This window comes from Protopterus annectens, chromosome 1.part1 (genome assembly GCF_019279795.1).
Source record: "Protopterus annectens isolate FY-2018-M chromosome 1.part1, PAN1.0, whole genome shotgun sequence".
NCBI lineage: Eukaryota > Metazoa > Chordata > Ceratodontiformes > Protopteridae > Protopterus > Protopterus annectens.
In genome coordinates, this window is record NC_056726.1 from 1,706,681,810 (window position 1) to 1,706,705,552 (window position 23,743).

The 23,743-nt window shown below is 41.2% G+C and overlaps 1 protein-coding gene across 1 annotated transcript in view; it reads right to left on the reverse strand.

Moving 5' to 3' along the window:
- The window catches only part of LOC122811889 (uromodulin-like), a 316,476-nt gene that overhangs the window by 133,980 nt on the left and 158,753 nt on the right, over positions 1–23,743 (reverse strand). The window contains exon 5 of the mRNA XM_044084036.1: positions 16,286–16,537. Coding sequence (XP_043939971.1) covers positions 16,286–16,537 — 252 coding nt within the window. The remainder of the gene's footprint in view (positions 1–16,285; positions 16,538–23,743) is intronic.

Below are 23,743 nucleotides of genomic sequence, written 5' to 3' on the forward strand. Positions count from 1 at the left end.
TGCTTACCTATCTCCAATTTTTGCAAGCCTGCATTATGTACTGCTATACAAATGGAGCAATGCTGTAATAAGACTGCAACATTTCCTGCCAACCAACCTCATAGATGTCATTACTATACAGCACTTTTTTAGTTTTAGCACTCAAATCTGTTTCTTTGAGCTCAGCACTTGCTCAGAACTCGTTGTAAGCACTAAATAAGCTACAAATTACTACAGCACTCAACTTTCCTCACTTGTCTAGAGGAAAACTGTTTTTAGTAAGTAATAAATAAGTACCTATCCAGGCATGTCTAAGGATCAGCTCCTGGTGATTTCTCCTGTCTACCTGATGAATCTGGGCATCTTGGGGCAATGCAGCAATTGCCTCATGTACACAGACAACCCTCTCCTCCTACCACCCAATACTTCAACCTGTGGGAGATGCACTTATATAGCCAAACTGGAAGCAAAGCTCTCTTCACCGAAGACTGGACTAGACAGTCAAGATTTATTTATTTTATTTTATTTATTTTTATTTTACATTTGTTGACCGGGCTAGGCTAGCTGGAGAAATTTCCATTTTCAGTAGCCTCCACAGAGTGAGATACATACAGAAAATCTATCAAACCAAAATAAAATAATGATAACAATAACAATCATAATATTGGAGTTAGTAATAGGGTTTGCAATAACAAAAAATAAAGACTAGTAAACCCTTCAATGTAAAGTACTACTACAGGGGTTAATTCCTATGACACACAATACTATCTACATGACATTTAGAAATTGAGAAAGAGAAGGAAGAAAAAAGAGAACTTAATAGATATAGTCAAAAAGGAAAGTATGTAAGGAAAGTAGAGTGAAAGAAAGTAAGGGAAACGGTAGAGATTAACTGTGGAGAAATGCAAAACAACAGTGGGGGAAGAAGAGTAAGACAAATAGGGAGTAGTGAATGAAGGAGTAAGGGAGATAGTTATATTTAGTTAGTAATAGTAAATTAGCTAGTCAGGTTTACTACATGAACAAAGCCAGTGATTTTGGAAATGCAGTTTAATATTTTGTTTGAAAAGAGGCAATGATGTAATCTTTGTTATGTTAGTAGGTAACAAATTCCATTTTGTCCCAACAGCATTGGTAAAGAGAGTCACCAGCATTATTATTTGATTTTATAGAACTTGTCAGAAGTTTACTGGAGGAGAGTTGAGATTTTTATAGGGATTATGAGTTGTGAGAGTATTGGGGTATTATTAGGTTGGTATAAGATTTTGTGGGCAATGCAGAGTTGATGGATTATCAGATAGTTCTGAAACTCAGGCCAGCCTAAAAGTTTTAAGTTTAGACAATGATGTGTTTTATAGGGGTTGCCCAGCAAAGCGGGCAATGTTATTATAGCAGGTTGCCAGTTTGTAAAGGCTTGTTTTTTGAGATTGGTGAAGATAGGTGAAGCATACAGAAGAGTAGAAATAAGATGGGAGTGAGCGATCCTTGTTCTAGTTGAAGGTGTGAGAAAAGGTCTAATTCGATATAGGATCCTATCTTTTGTTAACTAGTTTTATGGAGTTGTTAATGTGTAGGTCAAATGAGAGATTATTGTCTATTGTAATACCTAACAATTTAGTTGATGTGTCAGGTGAGATGACAGTGGCGCTGTTGGAGGAGATAGAGAAGTGTAAGGAGAGGTCCTGGATGTGGGGTAAAAAGAAGAAGTTTGGTTTTCTTTGCATTTAGTAAGAGGAAACGACTAGAGAACCATGTTTCTACGGTATTGAACATTGTTTGGGTGAGAGAGATAAGTTCAGTGGTAGAAGATGCTGAGCAGATGTGAATGCAGGTTGCTTGAGGGATTATTGTTTGTAATCATTAATGAAGAGGGAGAAGAGAAGTGGTCCAAGGATAGGGCCTTGAGAGAAGAGGTGGTTATCCCAGAGAACAGCTTGTTTTCTATCTGTGAGGTAAGATTTAAACCATGTGATGGTTGGTGTATCGAATGAGAGGGATTCAAGAGTGTTAAGTAACAGGGGGTGGTAATATCGTCATATGCTTTGGACAGGTCAATGAAGAGGGCAGATGAGAGTTGTTGTTGCGGTTCTGATTAATGGTATCTACAAAGCAGGGCAGTGGTGGTACTGTGATGTGGTCTAAAGCCATGTTGACAGTTTGCTATTATGTTGTGATGAGAGAGATATTGCACAAGTTGAAGGTGGATACATTTTTCCATGATCTTAGCCAAAGAGAGCAATGAGCCTATAGTTAGCATAGTCAGTTGAGTGTCCACCTTTGTGTAGTGGGATAATATGAGAGACCTTCCAAAATTCGGGGATGATTCCTTCTTTGATTGTCCTATTTATGAGAATAGATATAGGATATGCAATAACCTTGTCAGCTTTTTGAAGAAAAAGAGATGGGGAGCTTATCGGCCGAGGGGGTACATGGTTTTAGTTTTAGAAGAAGTTTGTGTATGTATGATGTAGAGATTGGTTGTAGTGAAAATTTAAAGGAGGAGTTAGTTTGGGCAGAAGTTGTTGTCATTAAGTTGTTTAGCTAGAGTTTGAATAGTTTCTGTGAAGAAAGAGTTAAAGGCATCTGCAGTCTGCTGTGGGGTGTCAGGGTCTGCATTTAGTGGGGAAGGTGTTTTGGAAGTTCCTGGGGAGAGGAGTTTATTAATTGAGGACCAGAAGAGTTTTGAATTATTAAGATGAATTTGTTGTAGTTCGATATAGAATTTCTTTTGTCAGTTATCACTGCCTTTTAGTTAGATTTCTAAGCTGTCGGAAGTTTAGAAGATCAGTGTTATTTCTGTGGGTTCTCCATCTAGCCCAGACTTTATTTCTAGTGAGAATGAGCTTTTTGGTTTCATTGGACAGCCAAGGGGCTATATTAGATTTCATTCTAATAATACGTTCAGGAGTATGTTTGTCAAGAATGGATAAAAACATTTTGTTAAAATGTAATACTGCATTTTCAAGAGGAAGTGTTTTAAGGGGTTCCAGTTACATGCCCTGAGTTCAGTTTGAAATAGGTCCAGATTAAAATGTTTGGAGGTGCGTATTTTTCTAGTAATGTGGGGGTTTAGCCAATCAGCTTTATCTCTTGTTATAAAAGTTAGAGAGTGGTCACTGATATCATCTGGCAAGGTTCCTAGTTTGTAATTATTTTTTACTCTGTTTATAAGTATCCAGTCTAGAATGCTTTCTCTATTAGTATGTTTATTGAGCCTAGTAGTGGAGGTGATGGTTTGAGTGAAACCATGTAGGTTGATATGGGATGAAGGATTTTCTTCATTAATGCTATTCCAGTCTATGTTCATGTCACCTAGTATGATAGTTTCCTGTGGATAATTGGCGGATATGTAACTAAGAAAATCTTTGAGGGTAGGTATATTGTTGCCTGGAGGCAGGTATATACAGATGATATTAAGGGATTTTTTTGAATTTAACTGGAGTTTGATCATGATGGCTTCTATCCTGCTATCTTGAGTTGGTGTGGCTGGGAGGGTAGTGACATTTAGATGATTTCTAAAAAGAATTGCAACACCACCACCTTTTCTTTTGGGATTACCATATTGTAGCCTTGGGGAGTGATCTCAGTGTCTTTAGTGCTAGGTTTTAGCCATGTCTCTGACAGGCAAAGAATATCAAATGCATGTGTGTGAAGGAGGGCATGTAGGTAAGGTACTTTGTTGTTTAGGCTTTGGGTATTCAGATGTCCTATTAAGAAGCTATTATTGGTTTTAGTAATAGGATGGATGTCACCATCTTGAAGAGTAGGATTGCTACATTTGATTGTAAGGTAGTACCTTTGTGAGGTTAGTATTTTGGTTTTATTATCAGATGTTATGACATAGTTGAGATGTCTAAGTCTGTGGAATTTAGGTAGTTGATAGTTGGGGTAGGAGAATTAAAAGGATATGGAATAAGTGGAAAGAGAAATATGGAGGTGTGTTTGTGAGGATGGAGAGTTTGGGCATCAAGTGATTTCTCGTAACAGGACAGGAGATAGACTGAGTATAGAGTGGTAAACAGTAGGAATGAGAGTAAGATTTGGGTTGGCAGGTATGGGGCCATTGTAAGATGAGTACAAGAGGTAAGAAAAGGATATGGAAAGTAAAGGAGACAAGATGTAAAAGGGTATTCTACTGTTGGAAATAGATAAGAAGGTATAAAAGGAATAGGCAAAGAGGGATAGGAGTAATGTAGTGAAGGGATAAAGGTTAAAGTGTGATGTTTAAGTATCAAGATGTTGGGAGGAGGAGGAGATAGGTAGAGCACAGTGGGAGTGTGTTTTGTTAAAGGGGTGTGTATATGGGTGGAGGGGAAGGATTGGAAGGGTGGGATAGGGGTGTGGCAAGAGATGTATATGGTTGGGACCCCTAAACAACAGAAGGTGGAGAGAGGAGACAATCAGAAATGCAGGTAGGTATGGCAGGAGCAGAAAGTGTATAGAAAAAGGAAACCCAGGTAGACCAGTGGTATAGGAGAAGGTATACAGGAGTAGGTCAGAAAGATGCAGAAGGAGGTAAGGAAGAAATGGGTGAGGGTGAAGCTGAGAAGATACTGGTGCAGTACTAGCACTATTTGCAAGGAAATAGGCAGACTGTAAGGTAGAGGATAGAGGCTAAGGGAGAATAGGAGAACCAGCAAGAACTTTAAAGGCTAGTCAGAGGCATAGGAAGTAGCAAAGAAAAAAAGAGAGTGAGGAGGGGCTGGTAAATGAGAGAGAGCAAAGGACAGGGAAGGTTGCAGGTAGTAGAGGATCAGAGGAGGAGATACTGGCTGCTAGGCACACAAGCACAGGCAAACTATTGGACTCAGTAGGTAGACTTTGGCAGAGGCTTAATGAATCAACTATGCAAAGCCCACTACCTACTTTCAGTTTCTTGAATGAGGAGGAATATGGGAGGCAGGCAGATTTCCAGTCACTGTAGGCAAGGCCAGGAATCATCCGATACCAGTAGAGGCAGGCCAAGGTTCAAAGTAGGGATTGAGTTAAGAACTTTCTAGGGAATATATAAGAGAGTTAGTATAGGTGTTAGAGCAAGGTATATAGTGAAATCATGTAATAAGGACAGTTAGAAACAACACAGCACATGTTTCTAGCAATCTAATACATAATAAAACCACTTAACAGGTAACAAGAGGTCACATTGACAACAAAGCTGAAATAGAAAATATCTATCCATCTAGCACTCAAACCTAATTAACAGTTTCTAAAGACTAGGTAGTGTAGGTATCAATGCTTTATAGAACAGGCAGGTAAAGACACAATAAAGAAGTACATTGTATGTAATTAACCTCAAAACACAGAAGTAATAGTTGTTGTAGGACTTATGGATAGTAACATATAGGCCTGGTTGGCATAAGCCTTGCCTACAGTGACTGGAAATCTGCCTGCCTCCCATATTCCTCCTCATTCAAGAAACTGAAAAAAGTTCTTAAGATGAGAAGGTAAACACTTGCACCACACCACATTCATCAAATAGTCCCTCAAAACCTACACCACCAAAACACACACATATCAACACAAAACACACACCAAGTTTTGGGAAGGCTCTCAATAAACATCTGCTCAAGCAACAGAGACCTCCAAAGAAGAAACGCAAGCAACCTCCACACCCCCAAACAGCCCAAATGACATATAGCCCACAAACTCAGTGTGCCACTGAAAGCAAAGCCAATCTGGTGGTCCCCTGCCATAAACAAAATCTATAACAGAAGGGGGAAACTGATGCAGAATAAGGTGAAGTCCCAAGACTGGAAAATCTCCCTAATCTGCATCAACAAAAAGCTGAGATCCCTCATCAAATTCTCTAAAGCTAGCTATGAAAACAGAATTGCAGCAGATAGTAAAGACAACCACAAAGCCTTCTATAGTTATGTAAAGAATCTCCACGGCAGTACCCAGACTTGCTCTGAGCTACTGCATAATGGTACCTCCTATACCAACCTAGCCAACAGATATTGCCAGTGTACTGGCCAACAGATTCAGTGCCAACCTTAGCCCACTCTCCCCCCCAAGGACCAATCACAATACCAATAGATTGCCAGGCACCCAGTATTACTGCTGCACAGGTTAAAACAGCACTGTCCAAGGCCAAGAATACAGCTTCTATGGGACCTGACAATATCCCCGGTTATGTTCTACATGAACTACAGAATGAACTGGCACCTCACCTGTGTGCTCAGTTCAATCACAGCCTCATCTCAGGCTTTGTCCCTGCTGAATGGTGCACTGCTACAGTTATCCCTCTCCACAAAGGAGGAGCGACTACAGACCCTGGGAAATATCACCCCATTAGCCTGACGAGTCTGATTTGCAAAGCTATGGAACCCATCATCACGGACCTAACAAGGGTATAGGGAATCTCCAAACTGTAGATCCCACACAGTTTGGTTTTTGTGAAGGGTAGATCATGCCTGCTGAACTTGGTTTACTTCTTTGAGTCAGTCACCAGAGCTGTAGATGAAGGCAAGGTGATTCATACAGCCTACCTTGATCTGGCCATGGCTTTTGATACCATTCCCCACTCAGGAATCATAGAAAAACTCACTAAGCTTGGCATCAACCCCTATATCAGTAGGTGGGTTGCAAACTGGCTCATAGATAGAACCCACAGTGTAAAAGTAGCTGACCCCAAGTCAGACTGTCAATTAGTCACAAGTGGAGTCCCCCAGAGTTTGGTCCTGGGTCCTCTCCTGTTTGGTATATACTTCTCTGAAGTCCAGGCCAACACAAAGGGACTCTGGCTGACAAAGTCCACAGAAAATTACAAGTTGGGAGCTATTATTAACTCCCTGAAGTGATGTTGGCATCCTACAGAATGGCCTCACTGTGACCAATGATTGCTGTCTGAACCATGGCCTTAAGCTCAATGCCAAAAAATGTGTCATCATCCCCTTTGGGAAGAAACCCGGTTCCCATGAATTAACATATTCATGGTAGTCCACTGAACACAGAAGACTTAATAAGAGATTTGGGAACGCAGGTTGACAGCAGCCTCTCCTTTGATCACCACATTGCCACTGTGGTCAGAAAGTCCTTCTATGTGGCACATCTCATTACTAAGGGTTTTGCATCCAAGAAGAAAGAAGTCATTGTCTCCCTTTACTCTTCCCTCATTAGGACAGTCATCGAGTACAATGCCCCATTTGGCATGTACCTCACTAGAAACCTGCAACAACTGGTGAGGCCACAAAAGTACCTCACAAAGAGGATCCTAGGCCTTAAACACTTGTCCTATATGGACAGACTCAAAAAACTCCAACTATTCTCTGTCTCATATCACCTACTTAGAGGCGATCTCTGCTTGACTTATAAAGCCATGTCTGACCCAACTCTGTTAGAAATGCTACAACTAAAGAAATCCCAATCCCTCCTCACCACATGCTCCAGAGACCTCATCCTCATTACCACAATTACCAGAGCATGCTGGAGGGACAGGTTCATAACCCAGAGACTGGCCATGCTATGGAACAGACTTCCCATACTTGTTAAGCAGGGGACCTCACTGACCCTCTAAGAGAAATCTTGATGAGTGGATGGGAAACAGAACATTCACCCAGGGATAACACCACTGGCTCTACTTGACAGAGGCACTGGGAACTAAGGTTGGCTGGCACTATGACATGGTAATCCTATGGCTAGGTTTGTAAAGGCCTCAGGGCTATTAGGCTAGTACACACCTATGAATCATTACCTCTCCAAGCAATACATTCTATACCTGTATGGGGACATGTACACCAACCCAGGGCCCCCCAAAATGGCTTCCTCTGCTAAAAGCGTAAACCCTAAAAATATTCTTCTAGCAACCCTAAACACATGCAGTATCTGTAACAAAACCACAAAATTACATGCTTGGTTAAATCAGTACAGCCAGATATTCTAGTAATCACTGAAACTTGGCTAAAACCACATATTCATGATAATAAATAACATCCCCAGAGTATAATATAGTTATAAAAGACAGAGCCAACAAAAAGGTGGTGGGATAGCCTTAAACTATCCTAACAAAATCTCACCTTTCTCTAAAGAAACACTATCTTTCAGCAATGCCAAAATTCTAATTGGAACCCTACAAATTAACAAAACAAAACAAATATGCATTGCTGGACTATATATATATACCCCCTGGGCAATACATCCAAACCATGGAAGATATCCTCTCCTGGATATCAGAAAATAGCAGTAATTAAACTATACTTAAGGGAGATATCACTATCAACTGGCAAGATCTGATGAATGACTACCCTGCTAATAGCATAAACCTCTATGGTTATACCCAACTCATTACAAATGCTACCCAAATGCATAACAGGAATACTCTAGATGTAACTCTTGATTGGATACTAGTTTCTAAACCTGACAAATACTCTAATCCCCACACTCTACCCAATACTCTTAGTGACCACTTACCCATATTAATATATATATCCACACCACAAATTGCAAGAACCCACGCATACAGAACCACTAGATATATCAGGAACTTTGACCAACAAAGGTTAACAACATCCTAAAACACACTAACTGGAATACACTTAAAACACTACAACTAAAAGATAGGGTTACCACCTGTTCCACTATGCGAGGGACAGTCTCTCGTTGGGCGGTTGTGTCCTGTCCAAAAATATTAAAAATGGCAAATGTCCCGAGATTGTAGGACATAATTATGTCCCATATGTAATATAATAGCTGCATAAAACAATTATTTCTGTATCTAAAATACCTACATGTTACAAGAAATAGAATAAGCAACTAAACTGCTACAAGAATAATCTTATATTTAGGCAAAAAAGGAAAGTTATATCCTTTGTACTGATCGTGGGTTTGTGTTGGCCTGTAAAATCTGATGTGTGTCCCAAAAATGTCCCACTATGGCCATTTGAAAAGGTGGCAACCTTACTAGAAGATGGCCTTGAATACTTCAAAATGTATTTCTAAATACCCTCAATAGTGTAGCCCCCTTCTGCACCAAAAGATTAAAAACTAACCATGTTCCCTGACTAACAAAAAATACCAAACAATATTTACTAAGTAGAGATAAAGCCTGGAAGGAATGGCACAACAAGAAATCTGATCCCAACCTAATGAAACATTTATTCATTTATTTTTTATTTTATTTTACATTTGTTGACTGGGCTAGTCTAACTGGATACATGTCCATTTTCAGTAGCTGCCCGGGGTGATAAGCTCCAATGAGAACAATAACAAAAATATAAAATAACAAAATCATATATACAAAATTGATGTAAACAAGGTACAATGCTTTTACATTAGTGAGACTAATCCAAGAGGTTAGAAGATGATGACATATAGCAAAAAGTGCAGGTATAAGTAGTATCATTCAAATACAGTTGTAATACACAGTATATAGAGGAGAAGGCAGCTTTGTCAAAGGCAGATCATGCCTTTTAAACTTGGTTGACTTTTTCGAGACAGTCACCAAGGCCATTGATGAGGGAAAGGCAGTCCATACAGCCTACCTTGACCTGGCAAAGGCCTTCGACACAATACCCCACTCAGGTATCATCGAAAAACTCATCAGCTTGAATGTAAACCCATACATCACAAGATGGGTTGCAAACTGGCTAAGTGACAGAACCCACAGGGTCAGAGTTGCTGGATCCATGTCAGACTCAAAGCCTGTCACAAGTGGTGTCCCACAGGGCTCAGTCCTGGGTCCACTCTTGTTCGGCATCTACTTTTCTGAAGTACAAGCAAACACAGGAGGGTTATGGCTGACAAAGTTTGCAGATGACTGCAAACTGGGCCATAGTCGAAAACACATCTGACACAGATATCCTTCAGAAGGGCCTCACAGAAATGGATAACTGGTGCCAGAGCCATGGCCTAAAGTTAAATGCCAAGAAATGCATAGTCATACCCTTCGGGAAAAACAAGGTTACCCCTAGCTACCATATAGGTGGCAATCCACTGAGCACAGAAGAAGTCATCAGGGATCTGGGGACCCAGGTTGACAGTAGCCTTTCATTTGACACTCATGTTGCTAAAGTAGTTAGGAAAACCTTCTACATTGCCCACCTGATCATGAAGGGATTCACATCTAGATCAAGGGAGGTCATTGTCCCCCTGTACTCATCACTCATTAGACCTATGATTGAGTACAATGCCCCATTCGGAATGTATCTGACCCGACACCTGCTGCAGCTGGAAAGGCCCCAAAAGTTCCTCACCAAAAGGATAAAGGGTCTCGAAAATATGTCTTATGCTGCCCAACTGAAAGAACTCCAGCTCTATTTAGTCTCATACCGCTTGCTCAGAGGTGACCTGTGCCTGACATATAAGGCCATGTCAAACCCTGATTTGATGAATATGCTTCACCTCAAAAAATCTAGATCCATCAGAACCACAAGGGCGGGAGACTTAAACCTTGACATGGTTATTAATAGAACATGCTGGAGGGACAGATTCATCACCCAGAGACTCCCTATGCTGTGGAACAAAATCCCGGTACATGTGAGGCAGAGCACCTTGCTGGCCTTGTTCAAGAGGAATCTTGACCAATGGATGGGGGATCGCAGATATACCCCAGGGATTACTTCAGTGTCACTGCTTGACAGAGGCACAGCAAAATAATAGGCATAGTTTTATTCAAACTAAAGGGGTGGCGAAAGCCAAATAACTATGGGCTAGGCTTATAAATGCCCTTGGGCAGATAGCCTAGTATGAACCTATAAACCTATGAACATATATATATATATATATATATATATATATATATATATATATATATATATATATATCAGGTATAAGTAGTATCATTCCATGCAGTTTTAATGCATAGTATATAGAAGAGAAAGCAGCTAATTATGCACACTTTCTAAGTACAAATGGTGTTTACATTAATAAAATACAAGACGATGTAAGTAGTAGTATCTAGAAGTAGACTGTTAGTTATACTTAAGAAAAGGGAGTAGATTACTGAGAAGAGGAGGGTAGGGTGAACCTAGTAGCAGGGCTAGTTGATCAGTCAGGTTCAGTACAGAGGCACAGCCAGTGTGTTCTGAGGAAAAGTTTCAGTTTGGTTTTGAATAGTGATAAAGAGGGTAGTGAGGAAAGTTCACTGGGGACAAACAAACCGTAACGAAACAAAGCAAAAAAGCTAGTGAACTTAGACAAAAAAAACACTTCTCCAACCAACTGGCCAACCACAAAAACAACTCAAAACAAGTCTGGAAATACATTGCAAACCTCTTTACCTCAGGCACAAAGCAATCTCCACCACCATACCCTGACAAAATTCCATCAGGCATAGCCAACCTGTTTAGCTCTCATTTTATACATAGAATAAGCAAACTACTAACTAATCCCAATGCTACAACTACCACATGCCCCATCTCTAATCTCTTTCCATCCTTATCTCATGACTCTTGCATGAACAAAAAACAAACCTTCACCTCTTCAACAAGCAAGTAATATATCATCTATCCTCTTTCATCTTAAGTCTGACTCTACTTCTCTCATTCAAAAGTTACTACAAAAACTAAACACATGCTCTCTGTCCTCTGGCAGCCTACCCCCTGAATACTTAAAACTCGCTGCAGAAGCCATTGCATGTCCTGTCAGCATCCATATAGGTTCATAGGTTCATAGGTAGGTACTAGGCTATCTGCCAAAAGGCATAAACCTAGCCGGAATGTGTTGGCTTTTGCCGCCCCCTTAGATTAGTTCCCTGTGCCTCTGTCCAGCACAGCCATTGAAGTGATCCCTGGGGTAAACTTTCTGTTTCCCATCCACTCATCAAGGCTTCTCTTGAAGAGGGTTAGTGAGGAGCTCTGCCTAATGTAGTTTGGAATCTTGTTCCAGAGCACGCAAAGTCTCTGGGATAGGAATCTATCCCTCCAGCACGTCCTATTTATTGTTGTGGTGAGGTTTAGATCCCTAGAGCATGTGGCTCGAGGGGATATGTTTTTTTTTAGGTGGTGCATGTCCATCAATTCTGGGTTTGACATGGCCTTGCATGTCAGGCAGAGATCACCTCTGAGTAGGCGGTATGCAACTGAGTACAACTGGAGTTTCTTCAGTCAAGCTGCATAGGGCATCTGCTTGAGGCCAGTGATCCTCTTGGTGAGGAACTTCTGTGGTCTTTCCAGTTGTTGCAGGTGTCTTGTAAGGTACATCCCAAATGGGGCATTGTACTCTATGATGGGTCTGATGTGTGATGCGTAGAAGGGCCCAATGACCTCTTTCGATCTGGATGCAAACCCTTTTGTGATTAGGTGGGCCACATAGAAGGATTTTCTAACCACTTTGGCAATGTGATTATCAAAGGAAAGGTTACTATCTACTTGGGTCCCCAGATCCCGTATTACATCTTCCATATTTAGGGGGCTACCACCTATGTGGCAGTTTGTGGGTACTTTGTTTTTTCCAAAGGGGATGACTATGCACTTTTTGGCATTTAGCTTGAGACCATGGTTTTGACACCAGGTATCTGTCTCAGTGAGAACCTTTTGGAGGATGTCTGTGTCAGTTGGAGAGTCAATTATAGCCCCTAGTTTGCAGTCGTCTGCGAACTTGGTAAGCCGTAGTCCTCCTGTGCTTGCCTGTACCTCTGAGAAGTATATGCCGAACAGGAGGGGTCCTAGGACTAAGCCCTGGGGAATGCCACTTGTAACCGGTTTGGAGTCAGACCTAGCTCCTGCAACTCTTAACATGTGGATTCTCTCCGTGAGCCAGTTGGCAATCCATCTTGTGACGTACGGGTTTATGTTCAGGCTGGTGAACTTGTCTATAATACCTGAGTGGGAAATGGTGTTGAAGGCCTTTGCGAGGTCTAGGTAGGCTGTGTGTACCACCTTTCCCTCATCTATAGCCTTGGTAACTGTCTCAAAGAAGTCCACCAGGTTTAGGAGGCATGATATAAATCATGCCAAAGCAGAGTCCAATGTCCCTAATCTCTGGAAAAACTCTATCATCACCCCTTTACATAATGCGGGCAACTCTAATGAACTATCCAGTTATCAGCCAGTCTCTATTCTCTCCCCTCTTTCCAAACACCCAGAAAAATGCATATATTGGCAGTTGCTTTACCATCTCATCCAAAACAAATTAATTACCCCTACCCAACATGGTTTTCACCCATCCCACAGCAACACCACTGCCCTAATCTCCTTCATGGACACTGTATCCAAATCCATTGACTCTGGTAATATCACATCTGTCTTACTACTAGACTTATCAAAGACATTTGACACAGTGACTCACAACAAACTTCTTCATGAACTATCCATTATAGGCTGCACCTCTCCATCCCTGCAGTGGTTTACAAGCTACCTATCCAACCACCAACAATGTGTTAAATGGCAAAATAAACTATCCCAATATCAAACCAGCACAACTGGGGTACCACAATGGACCATACTTGGACCATTACTTTTCAATGTTTTCACCAACAACCTCCACATTTCATCACCCATTAGCTCCATTATCCAATATGCAGATGACACTACCATAATTTCCTCCTCTCATAATAAGCAACATCTCCAACAACTCACTCAGACTACTTGCACCTCAATACAGACATGGTTGACAGAAGCCCAGCTATGTCTAAATCCTAAACAAAAAATAAAATAAAATAAAAACTCTTGCTTTTCTCGGCAAAACCAATCTCATCTGACTTTAAAATATTCTCTCAGGATAACACAGAAATTGAAATAGTCCCCACAGCTAAGCTACTAGGTGTCACCATAAACAACAAATTAACTTTTGAACACCACATCTGCAAAAGCATTAAAAAAAACCGCATCAAACTAGGAACACTCTATAGACAAAATCTTTCTAGGATAACTTCTCCAGAAAAAAAAACCCTCACAAATACCTATTTGCTTCCCTCTCTCTTATATGCAGCCCCCTTATACACCAATTTATAAACTTCTCTCAAAAACAAGCTCCCATCCTGCTACCATAAAATTGCCAAAGGCTACTCCTACTGTTCCCATCATTGCCTAGCTCAGAAAGAACTAAACTGGCTTGAACTCACAAACCACCTAAACCTAGTTCAACTGTCTTCTGCACATGAAATGATATAAACACCGGATAGCTGCCCAGCCCTCAAATCTATTCTAAAACCCTACATCCTTACCAGAGCCCTCTGCCATGAAAACAAACAGCTCCTACCCATCTACATTCCAGACAAAAGAGCTGGACAGTGCCTGTATTCTCATGCTACTGCCAAGCTCCAGAAATCTCTGTCAACAGACATTACTATCATTCAGTGCTTTAACAACTTCAAACACACCCTAAAACTATTTTCTTTGTAACCAGACCTGACTCTGCTTTTTCCTCTAACAGGTGAACTCCATTTACTCTCCAGGACCTTTCCTTTCTACATCTGGAGATCACTAAACCATAAAATGCATCCACTAACCACTACCTTATAGAACCAATAAACGTTATGTATTTCTACACCCTTAACTATTCCCAACTCTTACTCCTCAATTCTTCTATGCATACACTTGCTTTTAATATTTATCACCCTCTGCCTGACCCTCACTCTTTACCTTAATGCTAGCTGTCCAAAAAAAGTTTTGTAATCTACCACATTTCTTTATTTAGTATTGCCTATCTAATACATGTTTTATTATTGTATCTACCTCTCTGTATTTATTTAGTTTTCATTACTTATTTAATGTGTGTTTTAATACTTGCTATTGTGTTGTTCGTTTACAATGTTTCAACTTTCATGTGTCATGTGGAGCTTTTCTCCCTGGGCTCTGCTGAAATGGGTTCCGGACCCATATGGACTTTCCCGGTAAACAAATGTTAAATAAAGTATTACAACAGCATATTTGCTACAGTCATTGTCTTTACTTTGTCACAGAGACAGACATACTTATCCTGTTGTGTGAAATAACTTGAATCAAAATTAGTATGTATCATTTGATATGGATTATAACAGTATTTCTTATTAACTATATTGTATGTATTATTAGATTTAAGCCATAATGTATGCTACAGTAATGTGTCCATCTAAGAAAGAACACATTCACTGACATGTTTTCCTTAAAACTATTATTCAGTCAGAAATGCTTAGCATGCTGTGTGAAGCAGGTGTCTTTTAAACTGAAATGCAAGCAAAATGTACAATCTAATACGTGCAAGAAGTTTGCCAGCTGTGCAAAAAAACTGATAACCTGAATGTTAGAGCATTGCTATGCCAGCTGTTCACCAGGGATGATAAATCCAAAATAACTTTATATCCATATATGTATAATAAATGCAATAATATGTCAAGATTTGTAAAAAGTGTGCAGAATATCAAACTGTATATATGTTAATGTATTTTATATGTATATGCATTAGTAAATAGCACGTTTGCCTCACAGAAAGAGGGTCTTTGATTTAGTCCTTAGCTGGAGTGCTTTATTTTGGAGTATACATGTCTTCCCATTGTTTGCATGGGTTTCCTATGAGAATTCATTTTTTCCCACTTTTTAAGATATGTAGTAGACACTCTTGTAACTCTAAATTATCTGAAGGTCTGCTTGTGGAGTGTGTGTGTGTGTGTGTGTGTGTGTGTGTGTGTGTGTGTGTGTGTGTGTGTGTGTGTGTGTGTGTGTGTGTGTGTGTGTGTGTCTTTCTGTCTGTGTAAAGTCATTCCAAACTGTTTCCATTCTCTGTTTGCCAAGTAAAGTTTGTGAAGAATATTAACTGTTTGCATATTTGCTATAGGATCTGGATTTGTGGCAATATCTATATGTTTTATATAACAGCAGTTGCAATGAGCATCATTTTAGCTATGGATGTGGAGTATATGTTTATGAAGCAAATAAGGCATACATCTGTTGCTATTTAGTGCATTTCATGAAGATGGGGAAGCACTCTGTTTCATAAAATTCTCAGACTGCTAACACTGCCCTCCATAATAATAGTGGGTACCTCTGTGATTTTTTTTTCTTTTATTACTTGACCCCTCCTCTATAGGCAAGGCAGTTTAGTACAGATGGTGATAGCTATGAACTGCTAATAAACTTCATCTGGTAGTCCTGGATTATATTTCTAGAATTCCTCAATATTCAATTTTCTACTGTGAGATTCTTGTGAAATCAAGTTAGCAGACACTGAATCCAGATTGTGTTTAAAAAGATGAGATTCTGCCTGGTGGATTTACCTGCCTAACAAAAGTACAAAGAAATGCACACATAAATATTCAATATAGTTAAAACTCATTGCAGTATGAACTTTTTGTTGTACTTCTGATGGCTGCATATTTCAAAGAGTGTCAATTTCATTATTTCTGTTTTGCTGATTAAGAAATTGTGTTATTTACGTGAGGAATGATACTTACCCATCACTAATGATAGGGTATTTAACAAGAGAATTACTGTCATTCTCTGGAGTTGCATAGCAGCTAACAGTCTTGTATGAAAATTTGTTTGGATCAGCTCCAATGACAAATGCTCCTATGTAGAGTGGATCTTCAACTCGCAAACTAATTGGCTTGTCTGATTCGGTATAGGGATCAGTGAAATCTGAATTCTTGTATAGCGCCATTTTTGATTGGTAAGTTCCAACACCAGTGACAGTTATGTTGGTTGAGCTAAAACAAAACAAACATATCAAACCTATTGTTACAATATGAAAACATCTGGCTTTTTGTCTTGAGAAAATTTTAAATTAATAAAGTATTACAGTATAAAAACCTGCAGTGCAAATGTTACACAGATCACGAAAAACATAAATCTTTCTTATGCAAACTCTGTTATATGAGCAGCAATCAGGTGTAATTAGTAACTTGCCTAACATCTTTCAAGGATAACGTCTGTTACCGAATCAATACTTTAGGTGATTATTCACATATTAGAATTTATCTGCAATAATATGTGGCAGAGAATGCAGGTACAAAAACAGGCAGTATAATTATCACAAACGATGCAAAAGAGTTTGCCACAAATTAGTGAAAAACATGGGGAAAAACAGATGCAAAAAGTCGGTCAGAAGAAAAAAGAAGTTATGTACTTACCATAACGATCCATATGAGTTGTTCATTTTGCTTTCATTCTTACAGATGGGTTCGGAGCCGATCCTTGGCTCTGGGTCGGCCTACTAAAAAGCTCGAGGTCTTCAGACAGCTCAAGGCCAAGTCCCTATCCCATGATGCACCTAGAGTTACCTCAAATCTTCTTTGCTGCGTATAATAATACCATGTGTCATTCTATCATTCTATAAGAGAAATGACATCCTGTTATTCTAAAAGTGTATTAGTTATGGTTTAAGCACTTGGGCTTCGGGCCAGTTATTTTACATTAAGAAGGTTCGTGGTCTGCACTCTTGTGGGAGGAGAGGCTGGATTCTGCCCTTCTGAGCTGGGAATTTCTGGTTAAAGGCTTATAGTGCCTGTATGTTTGAACTGTTTCTTACTGAAATTGGTACACCTTGTTTGCTGTAGCATAGACTAGATCCAGGCCTGCTGAATCTAGCTTTGTTTGTATGTTTGTTGTTTGTTTGCTTGTTATTTCCCTGAAATGCTAATTCCACCTAAAACACAGCTTTTCAGCACTTCTGTGGATCCCTAGTGATATCTACATTGCTTACTGTACTTATTTCCTTGTTTCACTTGAAAGAAAGTTACTGTTTGTCATTTTTGCATTTAAGTTATCTGTAACACATTGCATTTAAGCTACCTGGCACTTGCTCACTAAGTCAGCACTAAAAAATTAAAAGCACTACACCCTCACAAACTCCCCTTGAGCACCTTGTTCCCCATTGGCCCTTTTTTTCAATTATAAAGGAATTCCCAATACTATTCTAGCATGTCCAAAGGTCAGTTGTCAATCTCCTCTCTGGTCCAGCTGGTGAATCTAGGAATCTTGAGACAATGTTACAACTGCCTCATGTACACGGACAACCCTCTCCTCCTCCCAACAAATTCCAACACATGTGAGAGATGCAACCATATAGCCAAACTGGAGGCTAAGCTCTCTCAACTCAGTACTGGTGTAACCAGTCAGGAGGAGAAGGAAACCACACTCACTAGAATTACAGTCTCACATAGACCTACCACGACAGCAAACCAAACACATAAACACATAAAAACATACTTGGAGGCTCTAAATAAAAATCTGCCTAAGCAGCAGAGACCTCCAAAGCAGACACCTAAGCAACCGCTACCCCAAAACAAAACACGTGCAACACATAGCTCACAAAGCCAGTGTGCCGAACAGTCACAGCACTTAAGGCTAAACAACACACTTGATACACTTGTAATAGGTAACTCTATCTTCAGGCACACTGATGTCCCGCTCACCAGGCTGAACAAGGAGAAGGTCACGGTGAGCTGCCTGTTGGTTGCTAGGATCCGACACATAACACAAGCACTCAGGTCACTCCAATGTAAGTACAAATATGACTCAGTCATTGTCCATGCTGGTGTGAATGACCTGAGATGTACCTCCTTGGACTGCATGAAAAGAGACATAAAGGAGCTCTCTGAGCATGTAGCCCAGGCCGGTATGTCCCTGACCTAGAGTAGCATCTTACCCTCACAAAGAATGATGCCACAAAATGAAGACAAGATGATCAATTTCAACAATTGGCTTAAGTATTGGTGTCATTCAAAGGGGATCCAATGCCTGTCAGCCTGGGATGACATGCTCGACAAGCCACAATGCTTCGCTAGGGACGGCTTGCACCTGTCACCCCTGGGCTTTCGGATATTGGCAAAGGCTCTTGCTACCCCCATGGTGCCTTTTTTAGACAAGGCTCAAAAGACAAACCCACCTCCATAGGTATCACAAGGGATAAGAAACTAAGAGTAATGCTACTCAACACCAGAGGTCTAAACCTCAAGATGCACGCACTCAAAACTCTCCTTAACATGGAGAACATTGATATCTGTGCAGTAACAGAAACCTGGTTCAAGGCTCCTGAGAGCACCCCAGCACTACCATGTTATACCTCATACCATGCTTTTCAGCCCCAAAACTTGGACCGAACCACAAAAGGAGAGGGAGTATCAATATTCATCAAAGATACCCATACCTCCAGGTTGGTGGCACAGCACAAAGCATCAGAGACTATCCATGTGCAACTAACAGTGGGTAAAACTGCCTTCCAGTTTATAGCCTGCTACAGACCACCCTCCCAAACCCAGGAACACCACTCGGCCTTCCTGAGAACACTGGAAAATATGAAGGTCTCTCCAAACACCATTATATTGGGCGACTTCAACTATCCAAACATAGACTGGGAGCATTACTCTAGCTTCAACACCCTAGCCCAAAGGTTCCTAGAATTTATAAACTCAAATGCTATGGAACAACTTGTTACCACTCCCACAAGACTGGACCTGATCATCACCAACATGGGGACTCTATGCTCTAGACCAGAAGTGTATCCCTCACTGGTAAGATAAGACCATAAACTAATCTCACTGGATATTCACATCCTGACCCCACCACCTGCCCAGAAAACCACAGTGAAAAACTCTAAAGCAAATTTCACACTCCTCAAAACCATGGTGGAATCCTTCAAAGCCCCCGGGCCTGTGGAAAATATGGCCCTGACTGCAGAATCCTTTATAAACGCATTCTATGAACACCTTCAGGAATGCATGGATCATGCAATCCCAAATAAAACCAAGACCCAATCCTCCAAAGGCAGACGTCCTGTCTGGTGGACCCCAGCCATAAACAAACTATACAATATAAGGAGGAAGCTACTACATGATAGAGCAAAATCCCAAAAAGGGAAGGTACCATTGATCAGTATTAGCAAAAAGCTACGGGCACTCATAAAATCGTCTAAGGCCAGCTTCGAGAGAAAAATTGAACAGGACACTAAGGATAATCACAAGGCTTTCTTTAGTTATGTTAGGAACCTGGGTGGGAATTCCCAGATATGCACAGAATTAGTCCAAAATGACAAAAAATACACCAAACCCACAGACATTGCCAACATCCTAGCTGACAGGTTCAGTGCAAACTTCTCCCCCCCCCCATCAAAAGGGCAAATATCTATCCCAGCAGAGTGCTGCCCCCCCTGATATCTCAGATTCTCAGGTAAGAGCCGCCCTCTCAAAAGCAAAAAACAAAGCATCAATGGGACCAGACGGTGCTCCAGGCTGCGTCCTATATGAACTCCAAGAAGAGCTAAACCCAAACATAAAACTACTGTTCAGTCTCAGCCTTACTACAGGATATGTACCCAAAGAGTGGCGTACAGCAACAGTGGTCCCTCTCCACAAAGGTGGTGCCTCAATGGATCCTGGAAACTATCACCCCATAAACCTGACTAGCTTGGTCTGCAAAGCTATGGAAAGGATCATCATGGACCTCATAAATAAAGATATTGGGGACCTACAGACACTGGATCCTACCCAGTTTGGCTTTGTTAAGGGCAGATCCTGCCTCTTAAACCTGGTTGATTTCTTTGAAACAGTCACCAAGGCCATTGACAAGGGGAAGGTGGTCCACACAGTTTACCTGGACATTGCAAAAGCCTTCGATACAATACCCCACTTGGCCATTATAGATAAGCTCACCAGCTTAAATATAAACCCCTATGTCACTAGATGGGTTGCAAACTGGCTCAAGGACAGAACCCACATGGTTAGAATTGCTGGAGCCATGTCATACTCCAAACCAGTTACAAGTGGCGTCCCACAAGGCTCAGTTCTGGGACCTCTCTTGTTCGGTATATATTTCTCAGAGGTACAGGCCAACACGGAAGGACTGTGGCTGACCAAGTTCGCAGATGACTGCAAACTGGGCACCATAATCGACTCTCCAGCCGACACAAGCATCCTCCAAAAGGGCCTCATAGAAACAGACAACTGGTGCCAGAGCCATGGCCTCAAGCTAAACGCCAAAAAGTGTATAGTCATCCCCTTTGGCAAAAACAAAGTGCCCACAAATTACCACATAGATGGTAATCCATTAAGTACAGAAGAAGTAATTAGGGACCTGGAGACCCAAGTTGATAGCAATCTCTCATTTGACAACCACGCGGCCAAAGTGGTTAGAAAAACATTTTATATAGCCCACCTAATCATGAAGGGATTTACATCTAGATCAGGGGAGGTCATTGTGCCTCTTTACTCATCCCTCATCAGGCCCATAATTGAGTACAATGCCCCTTTTGGGATGTACCTTACCAGACACCTGCAGCAACTGGAAAGACCCCAAAAGTACCTCACCAAGAGGATCAAAGGGCTCAAACAGATGCCATATGCTGCCCGGTTAAAGAAACTTCAGCTCAACTCAGTGGCATACCGCCTGCTCAGAGGCGATCTGTGCCTGATGTATAAAGCCATGTCCAACCCGGAATTAATGGACATGCTGCACCTCAGAAAATCCAAATTCCATCGAGCTATGCGCTCGAGAGACTTGAACCCCAGCACTGAAATAAACTGGACATGCTGGAGGGACAGATTCATAACCCAGAGGCTCCCTTCACTCTGGAATAAAATCCCAGTCCAGGTTAGGCAGAGTCCCTCATTGACTCTCTTCAAGAGGAATCTTGATGAGTGGATGGGAGATCGTAGGTTTACCCCAGGTACCACTTCTGTGTCACTGTTAGACAGAGGCACAGTATACTAACCTCGAAAAAGGGCATAGCAAAATTAATTTAAAATGGGTGGTGAAAGCCAAACACACTCTGGCTAGGCTTATAAATGCCCTAAGGCAGATAGCCTAGTATGAACCTATGAACCTATGAACCTAAGCCATATAAGGGTTGAGCAACCAGGAAGAATCTAGTATCTCAGTCCTCGAAAAACCCTGGAGGGGGGTAGGAGGGTGGGAAGTAAGAATGAAGGCGAGATGAACAACTCACATGGAGCGTTATAGTAAGTACATAACTTCTTTATGGAAAGTTGTTCTATCTTGCCATTCATTCTTACAGATGGGTAGTGTCCCAAGCACCATCTTTCTTGGGTGGCTCACGGGAGTATGTTTTTCAGGACAGTAGACCCCAAAGGAGGCCCTGCCCCTGGAGGACCTGTCAACTTTGTAATGAGTGATAAAGGTATGAGGTCTTGACCAGGTGGCTGCTGCACAAATGTTGTCTATAAGAAGTCTAGCAGAAAAGGCAGAGGATGTAGACACTGCTCTGGTAAAATGAGCCTTAATTTTCTGTTGTAAAGGCATATTAGCAGCTGAATAAACAAATGTGATACAATTGGATAACCACTTAGACAGAGTTGTTTTTGCCACTGGCGTACCTTTTTCTGGAATCTGAAAAGGAAACAAAAAGCTGTTCTGATTTCCTAAACTCTTTTGTCCTATCCAAGTAAAATCTGAGCTGTCTATGAACATCAAGCTTGTGCAGCATATACTCTAAGTTGTTGGAGTTTTTGCGGAAGAACACTGGTAAATCAATAATTTGGTTAAGGATAGTTTCAGTGCAAACTTTAGGCAAAAAAGAGGGATTAGTTCATAGTGAGACTCTGTTATCATGGAAAACCAAATAAGGAGGCTTTATGGACAAGGTATGAAGCTCTGACACTCTGTGGGCAGAAGTGATAGCAACTAAAAAGATAGTCTTCCATGGCAAATATTTCAAATCGCATGAGGAAGCTGGTTCGAAAGGAGGGAGAATAATGCGAGAAAGCATAAAATTTAGATTCCATGGGGTATAAAGGGATTTCACAGGTGGTCTGAGATGAAAAATCCCTTTAAGAAAGGCTTTGGATAGTTTGAGTGACATTATGTTCAATCCTTCAAATCCAATCAGAGGCGATCTGTGCCTGATGTATAAAGCCATGTCCAACCCGGAATTAATGGACATGCTGCACCTCAAAAAAAATCCATTCCAGAGCGCTGCGCGCGACAGAGACTGAAACCCAGAACTGAAATAAACTGCTGGAGCTGGAGGGACAGATTCATAACCACCCCTCTCCTTGGAATAAATCCCAGTCAGTCAGTTAGGCAGAGTCCTCTCCATCTCTCTCTCAAGAGGATCTGGTGAAAATCAGAGATAGCAAGTTGAACCCGAACTGTTGCTGCTGCAGCTCCTTCATTGAAAATCATGGTCAAGAACTCTAATATGGAGGCCATATGGGCTTGGTAGGGATCAATGTTATTTTGAGAGGCCCATATAGAAAATCTTTTCCATTTGCTAAGATATAGCTTCCTCATAGAGGATTTATGAGAGGATATTAGAATCTGCTGTGTTTCATTTGAAAGATTATGGAACCTTGCTATGCTGGGAATTGGAAAACCACAACGCTTTATTCACATGTCCTGGTACCTCGGCAATTCGCCTTCAGTGGAACAATAAATCAGATAGCACCCATCTTCTTAAATACAAACACCATTTGCTAAGGTATAGCTTCCTCATAGAGGATTTATGAGAGAATATTAGAATCTGCTGTGTTTCATTTGAAAGATTATGGAACCTGGCTATGCTGGGAATTGGAGCAGCCAAGCTGTCAGCTTCAGGGACTGAAGAGAGGGATGAAGTTCCCCCGCCTAGTGCATCAGAAGATCTGGAACTGGGTCCAGAATCCAAGGGTCCTCCAATTGATGAAGTAGAAGGAAGGGGAACCAAATCTGATGAGGCCAATGAGGGGCTATTAGAATGATGATCCTTCCCAGGGCTTTTGCTTTCTGTAGTACTTTGGGTATCAAGAGAATTGGTGGGAATACATAGAGGAGACCCAAAGGCCAATCATGTATGAGTGCGTCCCTTGGGGCTTCTCCTGGAGGGGGAATCAGGGCAAAGTATCTTCTGCATTTGGTGTTCCTGTGGCTGGCGAAAAGGTCGCAGCAAGGCTGGCCCCACCGGAGGAATATCCTGTCCGCTA